Source organism: Hemitrygon akajei, chromosome 8 (genome assembly GCF_048418815.1).
Source record: "Hemitrygon akajei chromosome 8, sHemAka1.3, whole genome shotgun sequence".
Classification (NCBI taxonomy): Eukaryota; Metazoa; Chordata; class Chondrichthyes; order Myliobatiformes; family Dasyatidae; genus Hemitrygon; species Hemitrygon akajei.
In genome coordinates this window covers 30,004,888-30,027,048 of record NC_133131.1, presented here as the reverse complement: position 1 = coordinate 30,027,048, position 22,161 = coordinate 30,004,888, and the positions used below count along the sequence as shown (strand labels likewise).

General features: G+C 41.0%; 1 protein-coding gene across 1 annotated transcript in view; it reads left to right on the top strand.

Annotated features, from left to right (window-relative positions):
* LOC140731770 (cytosolic arginine sensor for mTORC1 subunit 2) overlaps positions 1–20,841 on the top strand; it is a 186,950-nt gene extending 166,109 nt beyond the window's left edge. The window contains exon 9 of the mRNA XM_073053550.1: positions 377–20,841. Within this exon, the coding sequence (XP_072909651.1) occupies positions 377–442 (66 nt within the window). The 3' untranslated portion in view covers positions 443–20,841. The remainder of the gene's footprint in view (positions 1–376) is intronic.
* Positions 20,842–22,161: the final 1,320 nt, after the last annotated feature.

The following is a 22,161-nucleotide window of genomic DNA, read 5'->3' as shown; positions in this document are numbered from 1 at the left end:
TCCAAATCTTAGATTATGCCCTCGCAACCAGCAAAGGTAATCCTCTTCTATTCACCTTTCTAGTTCTCTTCAGTATGTTGCGAATTATGATCAAATTTCTCTGAATCTATTACAGTCCAGTGAACATCAACCTATTTTGTTATTTGTTTTTTTTTTTGCTTTCTGTAATCTAGTGTTACTGGTGCACTTCAAATAACTTGGGTGCTGCTTCCAATACTTAGTGCATTCTTGATCTAGTGGAGCCTGAGTTAACAAGGTAGTTCTCATAAATTAAACTACTGTTAATAGGTTAGATTTTAAAACGAACACTTGATTGGGTAAATTTTCATTCTGTTGATTTTTTTTTTTGTTAATTATGTCATCTGCTTGTTTCCAGGTACCTGAAGAAAATATCAACAGTGTGATCAATGCTCTTCAAGTAAGCCAGAACAAGAAGCATTAGCTGGGGAACAAAGATTCTGCCGTTTCTTCCTCGCACGGTATTTGAAGCTGAGCCTAGATTTGAAGACGAAGAGCGAAATAGAGAGAGAGAGAGAGAGAGAGCTTGTTTTCTTGGCGAGCTGTTGGTTTACTGAAGTTGTGCCCAAAGTGAATGTTTCCATTGTGTTCTTTGTGTGAACCTTGTCACAGTTTACTGGTAAAGTTGAAACCACTTTCTACCATATTTGCCACCTGTCCCAACCCCATCCGACTGCCACTGCGAAACAGCTGTGGTGATTAGCTGATGTTGCGTGAGTTGGTTGGGTTAGGTTGAAGACACATAATGTAGTAAGGTTGATTTCTGAGCGTGGTAAGGTGGCTAATTAAGTTCAGGAGAGTTTTGATCTGTAGATACCAGGTGTTGCTACGAGGCAGTAACCCAGTCCTGGAGCAAGTTCACATGGTGCCATTAACTGCAAGGGTGACATTGGAATCCTTTTCAGATCTCAGGTCACTGTCTGACAGCTGTTAATTCTTTGGTAGTATCTTTTCGTCATTTCATCTGGAAGTTCCATTCAGTAGGCTCTCAACACCATCCACATGATCCCACCAGCCATTGCAACGTAGGTTAATGGTCATGCTGCTCTAGCTGTTGTGGCATCGTCATTACTGATTCCTCAAGTACCAATCAGACTGGGGGAAGTGCTAGCCGCGCATCACAGAAGCGTTAACTTAAGCCTGCGTTTTAATCCTTTTGTTCTCCCATTATCAGGGTAACCACTGAAAATGCTTGCTGTTAAGGATTGACATTGGTATAATTGAGGCAAATATCTGAGCAGCACGCTGTTAGAGGAGGGCTGGCTTTCCACAGACATTCTGACGAGTGACAAATCAAAAGCGATGAGGGGCGGTCAGTTCCCTTTCAAATAATATCCACTACCTGAACAAGTTATGTCCATTATAGAATCCTTCTGAATTTCACTAAAATGGAGGATCAAGCCTGGCACCTCTAAATCTGGAGATAGGCTGCTGGGATGTAAAGAGGGAAATTTATCCTGGCTTTTAAAGTGCAGGGCGAGAGATTCCAACCCAGTCATTTAGATTTCCAAAGAGGAACTCCCGACTGGTGGTCTACCTTGCGATTTTAAATGTAACTGCACTCCATTAGGATTGGCCCACCTCTGGATTAACATAGTTCAAGCCAATAATGATATAGCATTAAGATAAACCTTTAATCTTTCTTGACTGGAGTTATGCTTCAAAAGAGGCAACGAAGTAAACAATGTGCCATCCATTGGAGAGTTCTGAAAAAGGGGAATAGGCAAACCTCGGAAGGAAAATTAAAAGAAGCGGCATTCCAATACTGTTGCAGATCACATCTTCAGAAATGGCAAGAAGTAAGATTGTAATTGAAGTTACGTTGGCTTGGGGCTTTATTAACTTACAGTTCACCGTACGTACGGTTTTAGTATCTCAGCCCTTCATTTATCTATTTAAGGCTGATCTCAATTTCCTTTACCATATATGAAGTGTTGAAAGCAGTGAACATTGTGATTGCTATCTTCACCCTTTTGATTCTGTAATTGGGGGTTTATTGTTTCTCTTTTAGTAGGTAGCAGCAAATTTGGCACTTCTATCTCAGTGACAATGGTTACATTTCCTGATTTTTAACAGGTGCCACCTGCCCATGCAGAGCAAAGAATGTAGTGCTATTTATATTTTATACAGTAATTTGCACACCGTTGCCTGAGTGCCCTTGAATGATAACTTGACTCTCCTTTCCTGGTGCAGGTGACCTCCTTATCTATCATTTCCTTATCCTCTATGTACACAGTTTGTGAATCAAATAGGACTGAAGTATTTTGTACCCCTACATCCACTGGAATATCCACTCCTTTAGAGGTGGGTAGAGGAAGGGTTTTGCTGTTGTAGACTCCACAGTATTATCTGGTGAACTCAGTCACTAGAGGCAGAGTGGCCTCTCAGAGTGCTAAAGTGCCTCCTTTGCCATCTGTCCGCTTTTTTTGGGGGGGGGAAATACTAACAAAGGAAAGATCGTAGTAAAAGATAAATTCCAAGTTATGTTGTGAAACTAAGAACTCATCAGCCCTAGCCTGCTTTGAATTGATTTTATTTTGTTAAACTAAATTTTTTAATTGATTCAAGCCCGATTTACAGATGGGACATTTTATCCTTATAGATACTGTATTTTATTATTGAAGAAAACGTGCTGAAACACAGAAACTTTTAAAAGTGTTTTTGACGCCAGCTGCTTGTTGAAATCAATGGTAGCGACAAAGTTTACAAGCTAGTGACTTTTGAACAGTAATAATCTTGCTTGGCATTAACATATCTGCTGTGCCACATTGGTGAACCGATTGCAATCTCAACTTTGCAATCAAATATTTAGTTAGTTCCTTTTCTTACTCTGTCTAGTGGTTATTGTACTTGTTGTTGGTGAAGCACTGTGTGGTATATGGTGAGTGTAGTGCGTTCATTTAGAAATGCGTAAGTTGCCAACCAGATCTGAATGGCTGTAAGGATCTCTTTGTTCTGATCAACCTCTCTTCACTGGTACCAATTCCTAAATGTATTCCAAAACATTAATACCAACAATGTTGTCCATCTGGCATCTGGATCTAATCAATATTCTCTTTCTAAGCCCCTTGAAATGGACCCTTGCTTCCTCATGTTTTGAGTTGAGATCCACCCACCCTTCCTCCTGCTCATTCCAATGAAAACCTTACCAATGGTGTAGTCTCCCTCTTGGAATTTAGATGATGGACACTTGAATAAGCAAGGCAGGGAAGGATGGCCAATTGGAATAAGAGTAGATGAGCAAAAAGATCAGTATGAAAGTGATGACTGATTATTAATGATGCTGCAGGACCACAGAAAGCAGAGGTTATTCGTCCCAATGTTGCTCAACTGATTTCTGCGCCCAAGACAACATAAAAAAAAATTCTCCATTGCAAATCGCATTAGTGACAGATTTACTCAGTTCAGCACCAGCAAAAACACTCTACTCTCCTGATGTGACGTGCAACATTATATTTTCCATTGGCTTCTGTATCTTTAACATGAAAAGTGCTCCATCACAAATAATTGCCTACTCATTTACTGATGTCAAAATGACTCCATTGGACTTTTGAGGTGCCAACTGGCAGTTTAAAATAGCCACCAGTCCAATGGTGCTGGTACACGAACCTGGTTGGTTGAAGTCGTGGCAGATATAACAATTTACAACTTCCGTGTCAAATCTCCAAATAACTTATTTTGTTGGCCTTGTTACCTAAACATGGACTTGACTGCATGAACTTTGCCACAATCTGGACGATTAAAACAGAAACAACAGATTGGTGTGGGATTGCGAATTCCCAGTTTGCTCTTCAAGCAAAGCCACGCCTTTGGTTTTTCAATAGTCTTAACTGTATCCCAGAAGTCTGACTCACAATATCTCATCAAACCTGCATCAGTTTCCTTCTTGGTTTTCATCTCTGTTCATTTCTGTAAAATTACTGTAGCTGTTTGGGACTTCCAATACTCACCAATTTCTACTAACCAAGAGAATAGGCCAAATAATGGTGTTTGACTGTACCCCAATAGGAAATGTATTCTAACCAGCCTCCTGCAGAAATGAAAGTGGTGGTGCTTTACCACATGGACCACTGATAGAACTCATCCAGCTGAGGCAAATAAATTTAAGCAACCAAGGGAAACTGTGATGCTCTTAGTTGGAATCAAATTCGCAATCATTCTCGCAATCTCTTATTGGTCCATGAGACAAAACAATATAGTTTTCAGTGCTGCAGCAGGCACCAGATCTCATTGCATGTTTCCTGTAGTTTAAATCTGAAGGAATTCGGAATGACTTTCTGCATAACATAGCAAAAACGTCTGAACAGTTCGTCTTAAAACTATCATTTTGGAGAAAAGTGAGTCAGCAATAGAGATAGATAAACAGAAAGTGTTGGAAACACACTACAGGTCAGGCAGCATCTGTGGAAGAAGAAGCAGTTAATGTTTCAGTTCAAATACCCGTTATCAGAACTGGGAAAGAGAAAGTAAGTTGATTTTAAGTTAAAGATGGGTCGGGAGGGAGGTGGTGTAAGGTTAGGATAGAAACTACCTTTAAATATCTGAGGCCAGCTTTGTCATGGGGACATGCCATAATCAAAATCATTCAGTTGATGGGATAATGGGGCCAACAGAGAGGGAGAACATGAACAAAGGGACAGAAAAGCTGTGAGCAGGGTTTTCCTTTCTTTGCAGTGTTTTGAATGAAGTGTTCCCTTCATAACTCCCTGGTCTGCTCTTCCACTGTCCACCAACCAATCCCATTCTGTTGTATAGCAACCACAGAAATGCAATACCTGTAATCGCTTCCCCTCCCACCAAAAGATCAGGTGATTCACGTGCACTTCCTCCACTCCAGTGAACTGCCTTCGGCATTCCCCATGTGGTCTCCTCTACACTGGATAAACCAAACGTAAGTGGGTGATTCTTTGTGAATGATCCTGAGCCATATTAATTCGCCACTCCAGAGATGACCTATCTGCCGTTGGCCTTCTGTGCTGTTACAACAAAGCCCAACATAATCAGCCATGATGGAACGGCGGAGCAGACGCGATGGGCCAAATGGCCTAATTCTGCTCATGTGTCCTGTAACCTGAGAATCAGTGCTTTGCCTTCCCGCTGTGCTTGTTGTAGCCTTCCAGATTCAATATCGAATTCAATGGTACATTTAATGTAAAAAAATGTATACAATATACATCCTGAAGTTCTTTTTCTTCGTAAAATCCACAAAAACAGAGGAGTGCCCTAAAGAATGAATGACAGTTAAATGTTAGAACCCCAAAGACCCCCAAACTCCTCCCTCCCCGTGCATAAGCAGCAGCAAAGCAACGTCCCCCCCCCCCCCAGCAAAAAAGCATCAGTGCCCCAGACTACTCATTCACCCGGTAATTTGACACACCACAGGTTCTCTCTCTCTCTTCCTAATAAAGGAAAAAGAGGTGTCCTGGTTTTACAGCGAGAGAGGACAAATAAGAAACAACTCGCTGATTTGCGATGTTATAAGTCTGTTGTGTTGCTACTTCCGAGCTCTGTGCCCAAAGATCTCGGGTCGCTGGGCACACAGCCGGCAGCCAGCTCGCTGCTTTCGATCTTCCATCTCCCACGATGCACCAGGCGGTGGCACCAGCCTTGAATCAGCCAGCCTCCAGAGCCATGAAAATCTGGCATCTTGAAGGTGCACTAGTCTTCCAGGCCGCATTCCACAACATCAGTTAACTTGCTTTCTCTGTATCAAAACTGGCTGGCCTATCACTGACAAAAGATTGTTCTTCTCTTACAGTGCGACCTGCTGCATGCATCCCACAGAACCACACTTCTCAAATTTTATGTTCCTTGGTTCACGTTTTGTCTCTCTGTAACAGCCCCCATCAACCACCTTTATAGCTTATCCCCATGGCAACCTCAGCATCATTTCATCAGGGAAATTGCCTGTGAATTATCTATCCTTCCTCCACTTTGTCAGTAACTTAAACCAACTTGTTTTTTTCTCTTGCCCAGATCTGATGAAGGGACTTCCAAGTTGAAGCATTAACACGGTTTCTCTTTTCACAGTTGCTGTCTGACCTGAAGACGGTTTCCGTCATTTTCTGGTTTTATTGCAGATACCTAATGTCTGCAGCTGTTGAACTTGGTCTTAGTAAGCACTGAATTACTCAAGCCTTTGGTTCTGTGGAATTAAACCAACAAAAACAATTGTAGTTTTAGGTTGCTTGAATTTGTTGAAGGTGCTACAGATAGAGCTGTACTGCATGGAAAATTACCTTGCAGCCTAATTTGTACTGGTGACCAAGTTGCCTAACTGAGTTTGTCCCCATTTGCCTGTATTTGACCCAATCCCTTTAAACCTTAACCTTGTTTAAACCTTTAAGCAGTCCTGATGAAGGGTCTCGGCCCGAAACGTCAACAGTGCTTCTTCCTATAGATGCTGCCTGGACTGCTGCGTTCCACCAGCATTTTGTGTGTGTTGCTTGAATTTCCAGCACCTGCAGATTTCCTCGTGTTTGCCCTTTAAACCTTTCTTATCCGCATGACAGTCCAAATGCCTTTTAAAATGTCATAATTGTACCACTCTACCACTTCTTCGGGCAACTGGTTCCATGTAAACACCCCCCCCCCATGTGAAAAAAAAAATGCCCCGGGGTCTCTTTTAAATCCTCCACTCTCATTTTCCACTTATGCCCTCAAGGTCTGGATTCCCCTACCCTGGGGGAAAGACTTCACGTATTCACCTCATCTCTGCCCCTCATGATTTGATAAAGCTTCTTAAGGTCACCCCTCAGCCTCCGACACTCCAGGGAGGAGCCCTCACCTATCCAGCCTCTCCTTATAACCCCAAGCCCTCTTGCTCCAATTCAGTGGCATTCCTGTGTTGCACAAGGCATGCTATTGGGAGAAAACATGATCAGAAAATAATTTCAACAAGTGCTGCTCCAAAGCTTCCGTGTGTGTCACAGCCTGAACAGCCTAATTATTAGTTCTGTGTCCACTGTACAGTGTATGACAGATTCGGTCTGACCTAAAGCAGGCCTTGTAAAACCTCTCCAGAGGACAGAGGAAATGGCCCATATTATCTCACTGGCTATATTACCAGGATGAGAACACCAACTACGCAGGTAGCTGCAGCCCTGTTGTGAGGCTGTAATAAGCTTTGATCTCCTCGTCCTAAGATTAGCAGGGCGTATTGCTGGGTAAGCTTGATAGCTCCAGGATGATGTCCTGGTTTAGCACTTGTTCCAGCTGATGCGGGAGGTGTTTACTGCATGAAGTCAAACTCAAATCTGTGCCTGGAATGATTCCAGCATGATTGGGCACATTACTAATTATTATGCCAGAAAATAGCATTTAAGAATGATAAGAATCATAATTTCTATCCACAGTTTTCATTTTTCCCGCATCACATTACCTTTTAACTGCAACTTCCAGTCAGGAAAGGCGTATCGGACATTACACACGGCAAGAGGGCCCAGGCTGAACCCACAGACCTGCCTTTTGATCTGACCCCTCTTGATCGATTGCATTCTTTCTACCTCACCTGCTGTCTCATTTCCCCTTAAAACACACGCATTTTCTTCAGATGCTTTGCGCAGTCGCATCATTCTGCAGAGGACCCGTCTCACAGTTTCTTAGGTGTGGTTCTGTGCCCTGATACATCGTAGGTGTTAACTCTTCTCCACAGTGATGAACAGTTGTTGACTCACGCTCAGCCGCAAGTGGCGTTGCCTCCGCCATTTTATCACTCTTGCGACTTGTTTATTTAAACCTACGTAATTATATTTCCTTGGTCAGCAGCTTTGCGGTTGTATTTTAATGAGCTATCTTTGACTACAGGTAAACAGAGGTCTGATTCAATGATAGGTATCACCCAAGACTAAGAGTACCCAATGTGAAATATTATCTAATGCACTTTACTTGTGAATTTATGCTCACTCCAGGGTTAACCCTTCATCTTCTATGATGGGGGTTGAGGCCTGGGACTGATCAGCCATGATCAGATTGAATGGTGGGGTAGTCTTGACAGCCTGAGTGGCCTACTCCTGCTCCTGTATTGTTCACTTTTCCTTTGATTGTGTCTCAGTAATGTTACATAACGGTTGGGTCAGTTGTCATTCACAAGCTTGTAATTTTTCCATTTATTGCGTTCGCATAGTTGTGGTTAGTAAATCACTGAAATGATTATCCTTTTAACGAAGTTATTTCTAAAGGTTGATAATTCACCCCAGAGTCCAACAGTTCTCTATTGTCTAATTCAACTGCTGTTTACACTGTAGCCAGTCTTCTGACCCAATTCATCATGCAGCTGTATTTCGAATATTGGAGTCCGCTGCACAATGGGCTTCACATTGCAAATATTATTGAACTTGTCTGTACCTTCCTGTTGACAGTGTTGATTTGTCAGCATTTCCTGTAAAGTGCCAGGAGCTGTATTTGCACACCGTCTCTTGATAAATTCACATTTAGAGAAGCATAGAAATCATTCAGAAACAGAGCAAAAAAAAATTGAAATAAAGCACTTTTCATTTGAAAGTTAGATTAGTTTCTACCTCAGAATTCAAGAGTCCTTCATTGATTGAGTAAGCCTTTAATTCCTCCAATCTGCTTTCCCACTATGCTATGAGCATAGCTGGGAATGAGTCCTCAGATATTAGCATCTAAAGTTCTCAGCACTTCACGTGAGGAGTCACTATTTGATTGTGGAACACAATAAGATGACCCAGTACACTTTCCCGTTTCATTGCGAGCCCTTTCACTGTGGGGAAGGCATTGATCACCAAAGCTGCTTACATCGCTGATCAGTTTCCTATTCCAGTGTTGCAATGGATTCCCTTCAGGGGCTTATTTCCTGGGCTTATGTAAAGGCAACATTGACTTAACCAATCAAGTGTTTGGCAAAGAAAAAGCACACAATCTTAAATAGATCACTCGATTCCAGTTAAGGCGTGGCAGATGCTGAGGGAGAGAGCCGAATTCTTGGGAGACTTCAGGGCAGCAGATTTTGTGATTTTCTATCCTAGAGAACTCCCGGGAACACTCACGCTCCTCTTATGTGACAAAGGAAGTGGTTTCTTTTGTCTGGAGGTCTCTTCTTTACTAAGGGGCTTCACCTTAGCATGAGAGCTATTGCTCTGCCCACATCCCATAGAAAAGTCGTTTAGTTCCTCTTGGCATAACTAAATTCCAGTTTGTGTTCGTTGACAGGACTTTCACCTTCTCTAGACTAATATCAAAGATGAAGGAAAAGGGTATTCAGAGTTTGCTTTTAACAGCCTTTTCACCTGCAAAGCACGGAATTGTGATGTGAGGTGAACTAGGATTCCAAATCATCCTTGAGAAAAATGTCATCTGCGACTGCAGACCTCAATCAAAAGTGTAGAAAACAGATTTAACCCCAATTCGGTCACAAGGTATATAGACCTGTCTAACTTTCATCCATCTGTTGCTGGGAATTATTTGTAGTCATCCATTGATCTGTGAAAGAGTCTTGGAGAATCAAACAATGTTAATCCTTTAATCCTTCCATAGGATTTGAACTCAGTGCTTCAAACACTTGTGTTGCCTCCCATAATCCTATGGTTGGCATTGCTTTGATATTTTTGTGGAAGACCAGCTTTTTATTTGTACTGATTTCTTACAAAAAGAATCAAAGTGCCAGGTATTTAACTGGTAAAGTCTTGATGCTTCATGACCTCAGAATAGGTTGATCATTGCTTATTGCCAAATTTTTGTCCCAACGCAGTTTGGAACATCATCTTGATTAAATACCGAAGACTGGGTCCAATAGCATTGTTTAAATCTTTTTTAAATCCTCTCGGCTTGTTTCAGTTTCAAAGGCAGCAAAACCTTTTCATTTGTAAACTCTGCCAAAAGCCATGCTGGTTGAATGTAACTGTTTCAAAGGAAACGGCACTTCAATAATGTAATCTCCTATGATATTCCCGGAGTTTTGTCACATTAAATAATGTTACTGGTGCTCTCTACATTTGCATTTTAGTCTTATATAAACTTCAGAAAAAGCCCATATTTGTGAAAGGAGAAACTTCTGTTCCTTATTTATTTTGTGGGATTTTTAACTCCTGTGGCGTATTTGCTATCAGTTCATTTTTGCCCTTGCAGTAATGTTAGTAACCAGAATTGTTGAACGGATCCCATACAGTATGAATTTCTCTCTGTTTGGCTAGCCTCCCGATAATGTGAAGTTAGCATTGTTTTATTGAATGATTGATAATAATAAGCAGCAAGGTCAAAGAGATCTGTCTTCTTGTTGAATTAGTTATGCTAATTTATGACCAGTCACACTACAACTAACTTATTAGCCTGGGAAGGGAATATTTACAAAATGTATAATTATGTTACCCATCTGGAAAGTAGATCCTGCCCTAAGTTCCAGGCAGGCTGACAATCAGGGTTCAGCTGCATCTTGAGACGATGGAACCACATTCCAATAAACCTTCTACAACTGGATTGAACCCGATTACGTTGGTCACTGTACGTTATAGTCAAGGATTACTGGTCGGAATAAAATTGAGCTTCTCAACGTAAATTTTTTCTTGGTGTATCATCAACTATGATCTTTCTAGTTATTCATTGCAATAGTAATTTTCATTGAAAAATTACTTCAAACTGTCTCTGGTTTAAATGAGCAATACCTTATAATAGAGACTGGTGAGACTTTTAAGTGGAGCTTCAACCATGCTCGATACTGAACATCTAATCAGTTTGTATTGTTCAGGCAGGGTGACATTAGTGACATCTCATTAATTTTCCCCCTTTGCACCAACTAGATCAGAATAATGTGGTGCTTTTAATTTATGATGCTAACAATGTGATCTCATTTAGTTTTGATTATACATCTGATTGCTTTGCTGTAAGTCGAAGAACATTACATGTTTTTAACAAGCTCATTCTTGCATGAAATTGTTTGTATGTAACCCTCTTGAAGGAGAATTACATAGCGGGGTTAATACTGGAAATAGTGAATAATTACTCCTAGGGAAATAGCAGGTGTTTACCATTATTGCAATAATTTAGAAATAGGCAATCACCTCATGTACACTACATATAGTCTCAATCCACATATTGTACAAACTGTGGTAGAAAGGCTAGGAGACCATGGGTGCAGTTTCTACTTCAGCTGGGATGCAGTGTGTTGAATAACCCATGCAAAAAGCAGCTGATCTACACCACCACCAAAATTATCAATTCTGTGAAATGAGTCTGGTGAAGATGTAGACACAAGACCATAAGACATAGGAGCAGAATTAGGCCATTTGGTCCATCGAGCCTGCTCCGCTGTTTCATCAAGGCTGATCCATTTTGCTGTCAACCCCATTCTGCTGCCTTCTTCCCATAACCTTTCATGCCCTGGCAAATGGAGAACCTATCAACCTCCATCTTATATACGCCCAGTGGCCTGGCCTCCACAGCCGCCTGTGGCAACGAATTCCACAGATTCACCACTCTCTGGCTAAAGAGATTCTTTCTCAGCTCCGTTCTGAATGGGCGTCCCTCTATTCTGAGACTGTATCCTCTGGTCCTAGACTCGCCCACCATAGGAAACATCCTCTCTACATCCACTCTATCCGGGCCTTTCAACATTTGATAGGTTTCAATGCGATTTCCCCCCCCCCCCCCCCTTTCATTCTTCTGAATTCGAGCGAGTACAGGCCCAGAGCCATCGATCACGCCTCATACGAAAGCCCCTCCATTCCTGGAATCATTCTCATGAATCTCCTCTGCTTCCTCTCCAGCTGTGAAAGTTTGTGCTTCTTTGAGAAGACTCAAACTTTTCCCCCAGCATGTATGCAAAACAAAGAAGGTTCTGTTGAGTAACCCCTTTTCTTCTAAATAGTTAAGATTTGCTTAGATTGGAGGTAATACCGCTTACACAATAGGCTCTTCTAAAGATGGTATTTGTTCTGTGGGCGCCATTGGGGGAGAACAATGAAACATTGGCTTTTCCTTATAAAATATAGGTCTGAGATGAAATCCTCAAGCTTCATAAACATTATGTTGGTGGCTCTCTATGCCAACAGCCGCACCCGTGTTGGGGCCGATCGCAGTAATTTTCGTTAGCTATGGAAATTGTAGTTAGGTTCGCTCCAAACCTGATCAGACTATTAACTTCGGTATGCTAGTGAAACAGGGGAGGCCGTCCTAAACTGTCAACGGCAGCAAACAATCAACGTTGTTGACTCCAAAGGAGCTGTTTTGTGTCCTGAAAACACTTGGGAATGGAACATTGTTCTCATACTCCCTGCACAAACCCCAGAACAGTCAGAAACTTTGAGGATTATCCCACATAATGTTAGAACAGGGTTCATTAAAGCACTTCTGAATCAATATTGAGAAGATGCCGGACATTAAATAGTAATCAAATGAATTTTAATTTAATTATAACAGGGTTTTGTTTTAGCCCTAAAATGGAAAGCTTGTGAAATCTTTTATTCCCATACAGAATAATAAGTGTCGGCTGTGTCTTCACATTAAAGCTTGTGATGTATAGAACTATTTAATTGCTAGTTTCTATTTATGCTTTTTACTTCATCAAGCAAACAAGGTGAATACAAATGAAGAATGCTGTAGGTGTGAAATTACACTCTAGGACACAGGTATCAAAATGGTTGATGTGTGTGACTCACCAGCCTCTCACATCCCAATCAGGTTTAATGTCACCAGCATATGTCCTGAAATTTGTTAACTTTACGGCAGCAGCACAACAAAATACATGATAGATAAATATAGAGAAAAGATACTGAATTACAGCAAGTGCATATACGTTTACTAAATATATGGGCTCCGTTGGTCAGAGTTGACCATGGACGTTGCATCCTAGCTGTCTAGATACACAAGCCGGGGCAGTACAATGTGGAGAGCAAGCTGTTGCCCCTGTAGCAAGCTCCCTCTCTCCACACATCTGATGAACTCAGAGGCCGATACAGTTTGGTATCAGCAGCGTTGCAGGAGTTGCCAGGCATCATTGAACTCAATGCAGGACTGCCTTAGGGACTCCAGCTGCAGATTTTTCCCTCGGGGTTTACTCCCAAAGCCTTCCCCATGAGTGGGTATAGCTGCAAGGCAGCGGAGGTTTGAGATCAGAGTTTTCCTTCCAGATGAGCTGCCAACCACGGCTGATGAGTCCCGTCTGCCCGAAGCGACTGGTTTTAAGGCGCCAGTAACCAGCCTTTGCCTCTTCTCCTGTCAGTAGAAACGGGTCTGCCAGGCTTACCAGCTAAGACACACGTGACGGCCAGAGCTGGACTTGGTTGGCAGAGTCTATTTGAGGCGCAAGCCATTGGGAGCGTTTAATAGGTAGTGGGGGCTTGTCCCCATTACCACCCCCGGCTATAACAACCTTAAATAGTTAAATTAAAATCAGTAGTGCCAAAAAAAACAAAATAAAAAGATAGTGAGGTGGTGTTCATGGGTTCAATGTCTGTTTAGAAATTGGATGGCAGAGTGGAAGAAGCTGCTCCTGAATTGTTTGGTGTGTGCCTTCAGGCTTCTGTACCTCCTTCCCAACAGTAACAATGAGAAGAGGGCATAACTTGGGTGGTGGGGGTCCTTAATGATGAAAGCCACCTATCCTTGAAGATGTCTTTGATACTACAGAGGCTAGTACCCATGATGGAGCTGACTAATCTTACAAGTAAACTTACAGGCATTTTGGCAGAGAACTTGTTCATTTTAATGAATAAGAAATTATGGGCAGAAGTTCCAAAGTTTCTCAGGCCAAGAGATAAACCTAGATCCTTTACATTAATAGCTAAATCATCCCTGATAAATTTGAAGGGTCTCACTCTGTTCTTCAGCCTGTTTATTGAATAGTATAAAAAACATGATGAGAATTTTCACACTAACACACAGCCTTCAAAGGATAGTACACAGCCCAGGGCTTGTCCTAATCACGATGGGCTTTGTGAAATCCTTCACAGTTGGTGTTCACTGATAACACAGTGCAGATCTCAAATAGGTTACACTGCTTTTGAAGGAACCAAGTCAAAAAGAAGATAAATGTTTGGAAATTACTACACAAGGATGTAACTTGAATACCAACTTTGCAGTGTATAGGAATGTTACGCATGCAATCTAACCCAGAAGCAAGGAACTGTGTGGTATTAGCATTACAAATAGAAAATCTTATGTAATTTAAGAATCCTAACATGAAAATTAACTTTCAAAATATGTCTGATTTCTGGATGTGGTGCTTTTACTCTGCAGTTCTTCCTAAGTCCTGATTTCTAGCTTGTTAATAGCCCCACTTGCAGACCAACCGTGGCATATGTTTTGAATTAAAAACCGGTTCAGATCACTTCTGATTTGATTATTTCTCCCCAGCCAATCTCCAGAATTGAAACGATTTCCAGTTGATTCCATTGACTGTTGCATCAGGGAAAATGTGATATGGTTGTTTCCACAAATGAGAAGTTTGAAAGTAAAGTTTGAACCATCTGATATTTTGAAACCTTCTTCCCATTTTATCAAGGCGGACACAGTCAGAACTTTGCTGTTATTCTCAATTTCAGTTATAACAAAAACACATGGAAACGTTCTAATCTTAACCCTCTGAGTCACACAAAGTAAATAAGTATTGGAAGAAAGTCAATGTGGCTTAGGGAAGGCTAGTTATTTTGTGGAGAAGTTCTGTGGAATACTAAATGTTGCTTATTTAGAAAGCATTTGGTGCTTGCTGATGTAACCACGACCGTGATGTTATTTTCAAGTTGTATGGGTGTGCTACCATTTTCACAAAATATGAGTGAATGTGTTGGAGGAGGGAACTGAGGCTCTAGGAAAGTGCTGAGTGAAATTCAAAGTGAGCCCACTAAATGCAAAGGAACATTTAGTGCCAGGGCTGTCCAGTTGTTACTGACGAGTTGTTTTTAGTACTGCTTGATTTGGAAGAGTATCACTAGTTGGCAATGGAAAGGTGTGAACGATTGATATTGGGATGGTGTTGTGACTTGGTCATATCTATGCTTGTCTGTTTTTTAGCTACTTCATTGAATTTTTATGTCTAAATTTCTAACTTGGGCTGAGTGATACTGTGGTATATGAATCATCTGACATTCTGCCTGAGAATGGGGAGAATTTGCAGCAGAGTAACTGTATATTCCATCTGGGTAGCCTCCAACCTGATGGCATGAAAATCTATTTCTCCTTCCAGTATTTTTCCCTCCCCCTCCCATTTCCCACTCTGGCACCTTACTTCTTCACACCTGCCTATCTTTCCCCCCCCCCCCCTTTCTCCTACGGTCCACTCACCTCTCCTATCAGATTCCTTCCTCTCCAGCCTTTCCCACCCACCTGGCTTCACCTATCCCCTAGCTAGCCTCCGTCCCCCACTCCCACCTTTTTGTACTGCTATCTTCCCCCCCCTTCCTTTCCAGTCCTGACGAAGGGTCTCAGCCCAAAACGTCGACTGCTTATTCATTTCGATAGGTATGGCCTGAGCTGCTGAACTCCCCCAGTATTGTTGTTTGGATTTCCAGCATCTGCAGACTTACTTGTGTTTATTGTTATTATAGTCGGACTCTCTGTAGTGTCCTTAGTCCTTGATGTTTCCTCAGTCAATATTAAACATACTCGGCCCTTTTTAAAAGATTTCATTCCTCAGTCCAACCTTATAATTATTTTCTTCCTCTTAAAGTGTAAGAGTGAACTTGGAACTTCCCCATTAATTGGGAATGGGTAGTAGATCATCAGCCAACAGTTTTAAACTGGGCCGGAGTATTCCTCTTGACTTTAAAAGCAATAGGAAATTGGACGTAGTGTAAAGCTAGCTATTGATATGTCCAGTTTCACACGGGCAGCTTCACTCTGGTGTTTGTGCCTGACCGGTTATCTGTGATCTAATAACCCACCAGATTGCAGCTGGATTTACTGCTGATGATAGGCTGCTGGTGCCATGATGCATTCGCATCTTGGAAGGAGTTGGCCTCCGTCGATTTGTTACCCACACACACACACACAACCTGTGCAGAAAATACTGAATAAAGCAGGGAACCCCAGCCTAGAAGGGAAGAAGGTTAATTGCAGGTTACTCACCTCCCTTCACAACAGTTGCAGCATTTTCTGTTCCCCTTTCAGGTTTACAGTCCTTCCATATTTTGCTCTTGTATATTAGGTTACATGATCTTGACTATAAATCGCCGTACTAAAACTAGCTTTATCGTTTGATGCTGGGTCCTTGGTAGGAAGCTTCAGCTGGTAGAAGTACCTCTCAGTAGAGGCTAATTGGAATGAATGTTCGCCCACTTGTTCAAATGACCCGAAGCTGGCTTGCACACCTACCCCGATGTTTCAGTGCGTTCTTCCAACACCAGGGCTCACTGATAGGTGCATGCCATTCAAAAAATCGGTTCGTGTAGAAAATATGCTCCTACACTACAGCTAGTTTTTCATTTTCACTCAGTATTGAAAAAAGGATTTCCAGCTTGCTGGAATCCTAACTGAAGCTATCAATCGAATCCCATCCATTAATCCATTCCCATTGTCCTGCACATCGTCATAACTAGTTACAGTAGCAAGTATTTTTCAAAAGGGCGATGCAGCATTTCAGCGACACTAAAGGGCAAGTGAGGAAGGAGAGTAATCTTTAAATACGGATTTCTCAGTAGATTTTGGAATACCGCATTTTGATTCGAGCGCCACCCACAGTGCTCGAGTGCTTCTTGCTGAACAAACCTGTGGGGTGGGGGGGGGAGAGTGGTTGTGGGCAATTTCCGTGACAGGGTCACATCACTGTCGCCCTCTGGCTCACAAATTCCCATTTGCCGATCGTGTTCGAATTGCCTTCTGCTGCAATTGTGTTTTTAATGAACTTAGTGATTTTTAATTTTTTTTTCCTGAAAGAATTTGGAATTAATAGTTGTGAATTATTTGAAAGGAGCAAAGCACACCAGCATAAACTGGAATTAGGTAGTGTTCAGATTGTATCCAATTTAGATTTTTTAAACTTGCAAGTTAACGTAGTTAATTTCTGTTCATTTTAGTGAGGTTGTTCTGTGATTATTCAAAACTTATATGATGCGTTAGAAGCCACAAGTGTGCAGAACAACTCTTTGCAGTTATATGTTAACTTGCAGCAATATATAGGTAAAAAAGTAGTCTCTTGGAATAAAATTTAATAAGATTTTGAATGTTTTGACAGTAAAATGCTTTAATCTTACTGTGGTGCTGTAATGTAAGCAGTGGAGAATCCACTTGATCAGTATTCATAAAACATCTTAATGACAGATGTTCTTGCGTGCGTGTGTTTACAGAGATTGTTCTGTGTCATGATTAGGTTGTATGTTGTTTGCACAGTATTGCACAAATAGTGACTGCTTTGACCACAGATGGAGGAGCGGACAGGAAGGTTGGTAACCCTGCTAAAATTTGACAGCCAGTCACTGTTTTGCTCACCACTCAGTTCTATTGATTGGACATCCTCTGGCTAACAGCTACCAACTCTCAGCTAATTGACTAAAACCTAAGCCAACTGACGGTTGTTGACAAGGAATGGGCAAAGAGCTCCTTCATCACCATGATGCTCGTCCGCTTCAGCAAAGTGGAACTGCAGATATTTGCACTTGACCAATATAAATAACCATAGAGTGGACGTGAAGCAGAAATCCAGTTAAAATGCATTTAGAAACTAGCTGACTGGAGATTTTACTTGTTCTGTTGATGATGTCAAGACTCAGGAGCTTGGTATAGTTTGCAGTTCTGTTCATTCATGGAGGATGTCTCATATTTATAACATCTTGCAAACTAACTCAAATAATCTGTTCTCCCAGGGGAAATAATGTCCGAATAATGCCTTTCAATAGTTAACACCTTGCAGGTGGTCAGCACCCATTCTATCAAGACTGAGATAAGGATGCCTATCTGGCAGTTGTTATTAAACATAAGCTGAGTTGAATCTCAGTTGGTTCCCAATTAACAACCAAAGAAATGCAAGCCTATGGTGTCGCTATTAATATTCCATCCGTCTTCAGTCCCCAGTTTAATTTGGTGCGGTTCAAATCAAGAAAAGGTGCTCTGTACAAATCTCATCCAGACGTACATGTTGGTGAGGGATAAACTGATTGTAACAAAGAGAGACCACATGGGAAACTACTTGCAAAGGAATTAGCAAGTTTTGGTATGGAAAATGGAGTATTCCTGTTAACTCTAAATTATACACATTGTTATTTCTATCAAGATTTCACTCTTTCAGAAATAACCGATCAATTGGTACACAGATTATTTGTGTTACATCTTGAAAAGTTTCCAATTGAATGGAACTGGGGTGAATTTGTATTTCTTACTTGCTAATTCTTTTGCAAATGGCCTCCCTGTGGGCTCTTTTAATTGTGATCTGCTTATCCTTAGCCAAAATGAACAGGATGTCAGCCCTACGGTGCTGGAGTGAACTAGAGCCATCTTTAAGACCACAAATGTAAATGATGCCAAGTTAAATTGATAACCAAATCAGTATAAAACTGGACAGTTGATTGGATGCAATTCAACTGGGCCACTTGGCTCAACTGCACTATACAGTTGTTAATAGTCCACAGAAGTGGAATATTTTAAATACAAATTATAGGTGTTGCATTGTAAGGTGAAGATTTATAATATGTTACTTTTCCGAAAACTATTCCATTCAGAGGAAGAGCTGCTAACTTTGAATAGTGTTATATAATAGTTTTCTGAACACTATTCCAGTCATAAGGAGAGCAGCTAACGTTTGTTATTACAGACTGATGGTGGTGAGAAACACAGCATTGAAGAAAAGCAAAATTATTTTTATTCTGTGATTGAACTATTAAAATGCAGGTGTTATTACATTCCTGGTGTTATCTATAGTATTGTGACACAGCAAGCTATCATACAGAATCCTTTACATCAAAATATTCCATTCTTTTGCTGGAGAAGCTTATAATTGGTGTCAATTAAAGAAAGCAGTCACTACTTGTGATGATACAATATACTCTTGGGCTAGAAATGAAGAAGGAAATCAGAATACTGGTGACCTTTGACCTAAAACTAAGCAGGTACATGACATCTTTGAGCAAGAAAGTTGTGCATTGGTGTTGTTCATTGAATGTTTGACTATCAAAGGCTGCAAGAATTATAATGGATGATTATCCAGAAGAAACACTTGTATCTGAATGAATATAATTATAATTGCAATGGGATTTTAATTGGTGCTTTTCTTTACCTGTACTCCATGACTAGATTTTCACTGATACCGAGGCTTTAACAATTATTTCTAAAAGAAATTGTTATGATGCCAAAAACATTTCTAAGGAAATGTTTTAAAACATGCCCCTCAGAATGGAAATGTGATAGCTTAATAGTGTAAAACACTGATTTTTAATTTAGTGCTTTTTGTTTACTGCTTATAATTCATTTTAAGTGCCTTTGTATCACTTATCATTGACACATCTGTTTAACAAGATCAAAGGTGTTTACCTTTTGAACTGTGGGGAGTTCTGTGAACTGGCAGTCCAGCTGGGGAGGGCCTGGTGAAGGCAGACAGCCTTAAAGCTGCTGTGGCATCGGCAGCGTCCCAGGGGGCATTTGTGGTAGCACAAAGCCCACTCTTTCAGAGGGCAAGTGACAGGAGACAAAGCTTCAGATTTCACTATGTGCGCTTTTTGGAATGGGGAGGTCATTTCCAAGTGCACACTTTGCGCCGAAAATCGTATGAGGAACCACACTGTGAAAAATATGTATGCTTCTAATGAGATCTAACACTTCTTGTCAGCATCTTCTTAAATAGCACTCTGTTTTAAGTGGTGTGTGGTTAGAGCAGTGCTTGATTGCTGATAAAAGAGCAGGTACTTTATAGTTAGAATAGTCCTCCATCTGGAGAACTTTAATATTGGATTACTTGTGATCTACGTAAGCACTGGACACCCGAGATTATATCTGCTTAATATAAAAAGAATTGCAGCGATTTATTCTTCAATGACCTTTTAATATAATTCCTAAATTTCCGGATGATCACCTACACAATAAACACGGCAGCATATCAGGCATCCCAAAATATTAGTTCAAATAGTCCTGCTGATTCCTGCAGATTCTCACTATGTTCTAAGAACTACCATTGAGTGTTTAGCTTTGTGAATGGGGAGGGTGTGGAAAAAGTAACACACAAGAGTTTAATATTGTGTTACTAATTTGATACCGGCACTTAATGCCTGGACAGGAGGCTCAGATTCTGCCTGACAATGGTAAGGTACTCACTAAATTTTAAACTTGTCATCCGCTGCTGGGAGACATGAATGCCGCACGTTGATAAAGGTTTGGAACTACAAGGTTAGAGTGAACGTTTTCTTCCCAAAAAATCTTAAACAGAACAGTGGCAAGTCATTGTGAAATGGAAGCCTGTACCAGAAGTTGAATATTGCTCACAAGTAAATGACTACAATATTTTTTTGCCTCAAAACAAATGTGGCAATTAGTTATTTCTTTAATGAGGGTTTGCTTTGATTCAGTCACTGGTCTAGTCCAAGAGTATACTTTAAAGCTAGACTTCTGTTTCCTTAATTATAATGAACATTAAAAATGACAAGCAAAAGCTTTCTAAGGAACAGAAGAGCTCGGTTGAAACCAGTGCTGTCTGTCTGTGAATGTCAGAAAGTGCACATGCTTTTGTTCGCTAGTCTTAAGCTGAAACTGAAGATTTATGTACTGTAAGTAAAATTAATTCATGTTTCAAACAAAAGACAGTATATTTTGTACTTTGTAACGTGTTAATTAAAAATAGAAAAAAAATTTCAAAAGGCCAATAAGTGTGCTTTTGTACTTGGAACAGTGTGTTATTTTGCTGCTTTTGTGACTATAGGCTAAAATAAATAATTTGCTAAGGTCCTTCAAGCAATGTTCTATGTATTAATTGTTTCTTTTATTTTATTCTTTTATCAACAAAATCACACCAGACAATGAAATGCTTTACTATCTCTCCTCCTCCAACATCACATATCATTCTCAAATTTAACCCTAACCAGCCAAAGTGGTGATGGGAGGAGTTAAGAGTAGGCCAAGTCCTCTGCATGACCTGAGGTAGTTTGCATACTCCAAGATGCAAAAAGGCCCTACCATAGGCAGCTGAGTTATGGGGTAATGGCAAATAGGTAGAGCTGAGTCCATGGCCTAATCAGCCATGATTCTTATTGAAGAATCTCGGGTGACAGGACAGATGACCTTATCTTCTTCTGGGGGCTTGGTTTAAATTTTCAGCCCAAAGACAACATAAACTTGCCAACAAGAAGGTGTGCACCATCTGAAGTCTGTAATCGAACCTTCGCAAAAGATAATGAGAAGTTGAAAGTGATCCCAATAAGAACACCCCTTGCTGGCTAAGAGCAGTAAGAATCCTTCACCATACCCTCTGCCCCATACTTCCTCTGCAAGCCTTAAACCAAAGCCTTTTTGCCTCCTATGATCCACATTCTTCCACCTTGTCAATCCCTAAGGATTGTTTTACCTCCATCCTCTAGACGCCTACTCCAGTGAACTGAGCTGGTAAAACTGACTTCCAGGGATGCCGTCCTGCTGAAGGGTCACAGCCTGAAACATCAACTGTACTCTTTTCCTTAGATGCTGCCAGGCCTGCTGGGTTCCTCCAGCATTTTGTTTATGGGAGCTCGTAGATCAGCTGTTCACAGCTTCTTCCATAGACTAGTTAGATTTAGCTGAGAGTCTGTTCCAACCCACTTCAATGAGCCTCTGAGATTGAGAAGGTCTACAGCCTAGAAGAGGGCCCTTACTCGGGGACTTGCACCATCTTCCAAGTTCGGATGAACCAAGCAGACTGGTTATGAGGAGAACCACGGCCATGTTGCCTCATCATAGTAGCCCAACAGGATTGCACGGATTCCCTTTCCAAAGGATGTCAAAACTGACAAAAAAATGTTTGAATCAAAAGTAAGCAAGTGTTTATTCAAGCAAGAGTGATATAATAGGAAAATTATCTAGGAGATGCTGTGTCATGGATGCAGTGAGTTTCGATAGTGATGTAGTTTATTCTTGTGTGCACGTTGTGCATAGTGTGATGCCTATCCTTTTGTTATGATCATGAAATGTACAAGAAAGGATATATGGTGAGAGCAGTGTACAAAATGGAATGTCACACAATCTGAAGTGTACTGCAAGGTACATCTCTGTTATGTGAGATTGTTTGAAGATAGGTTTGCA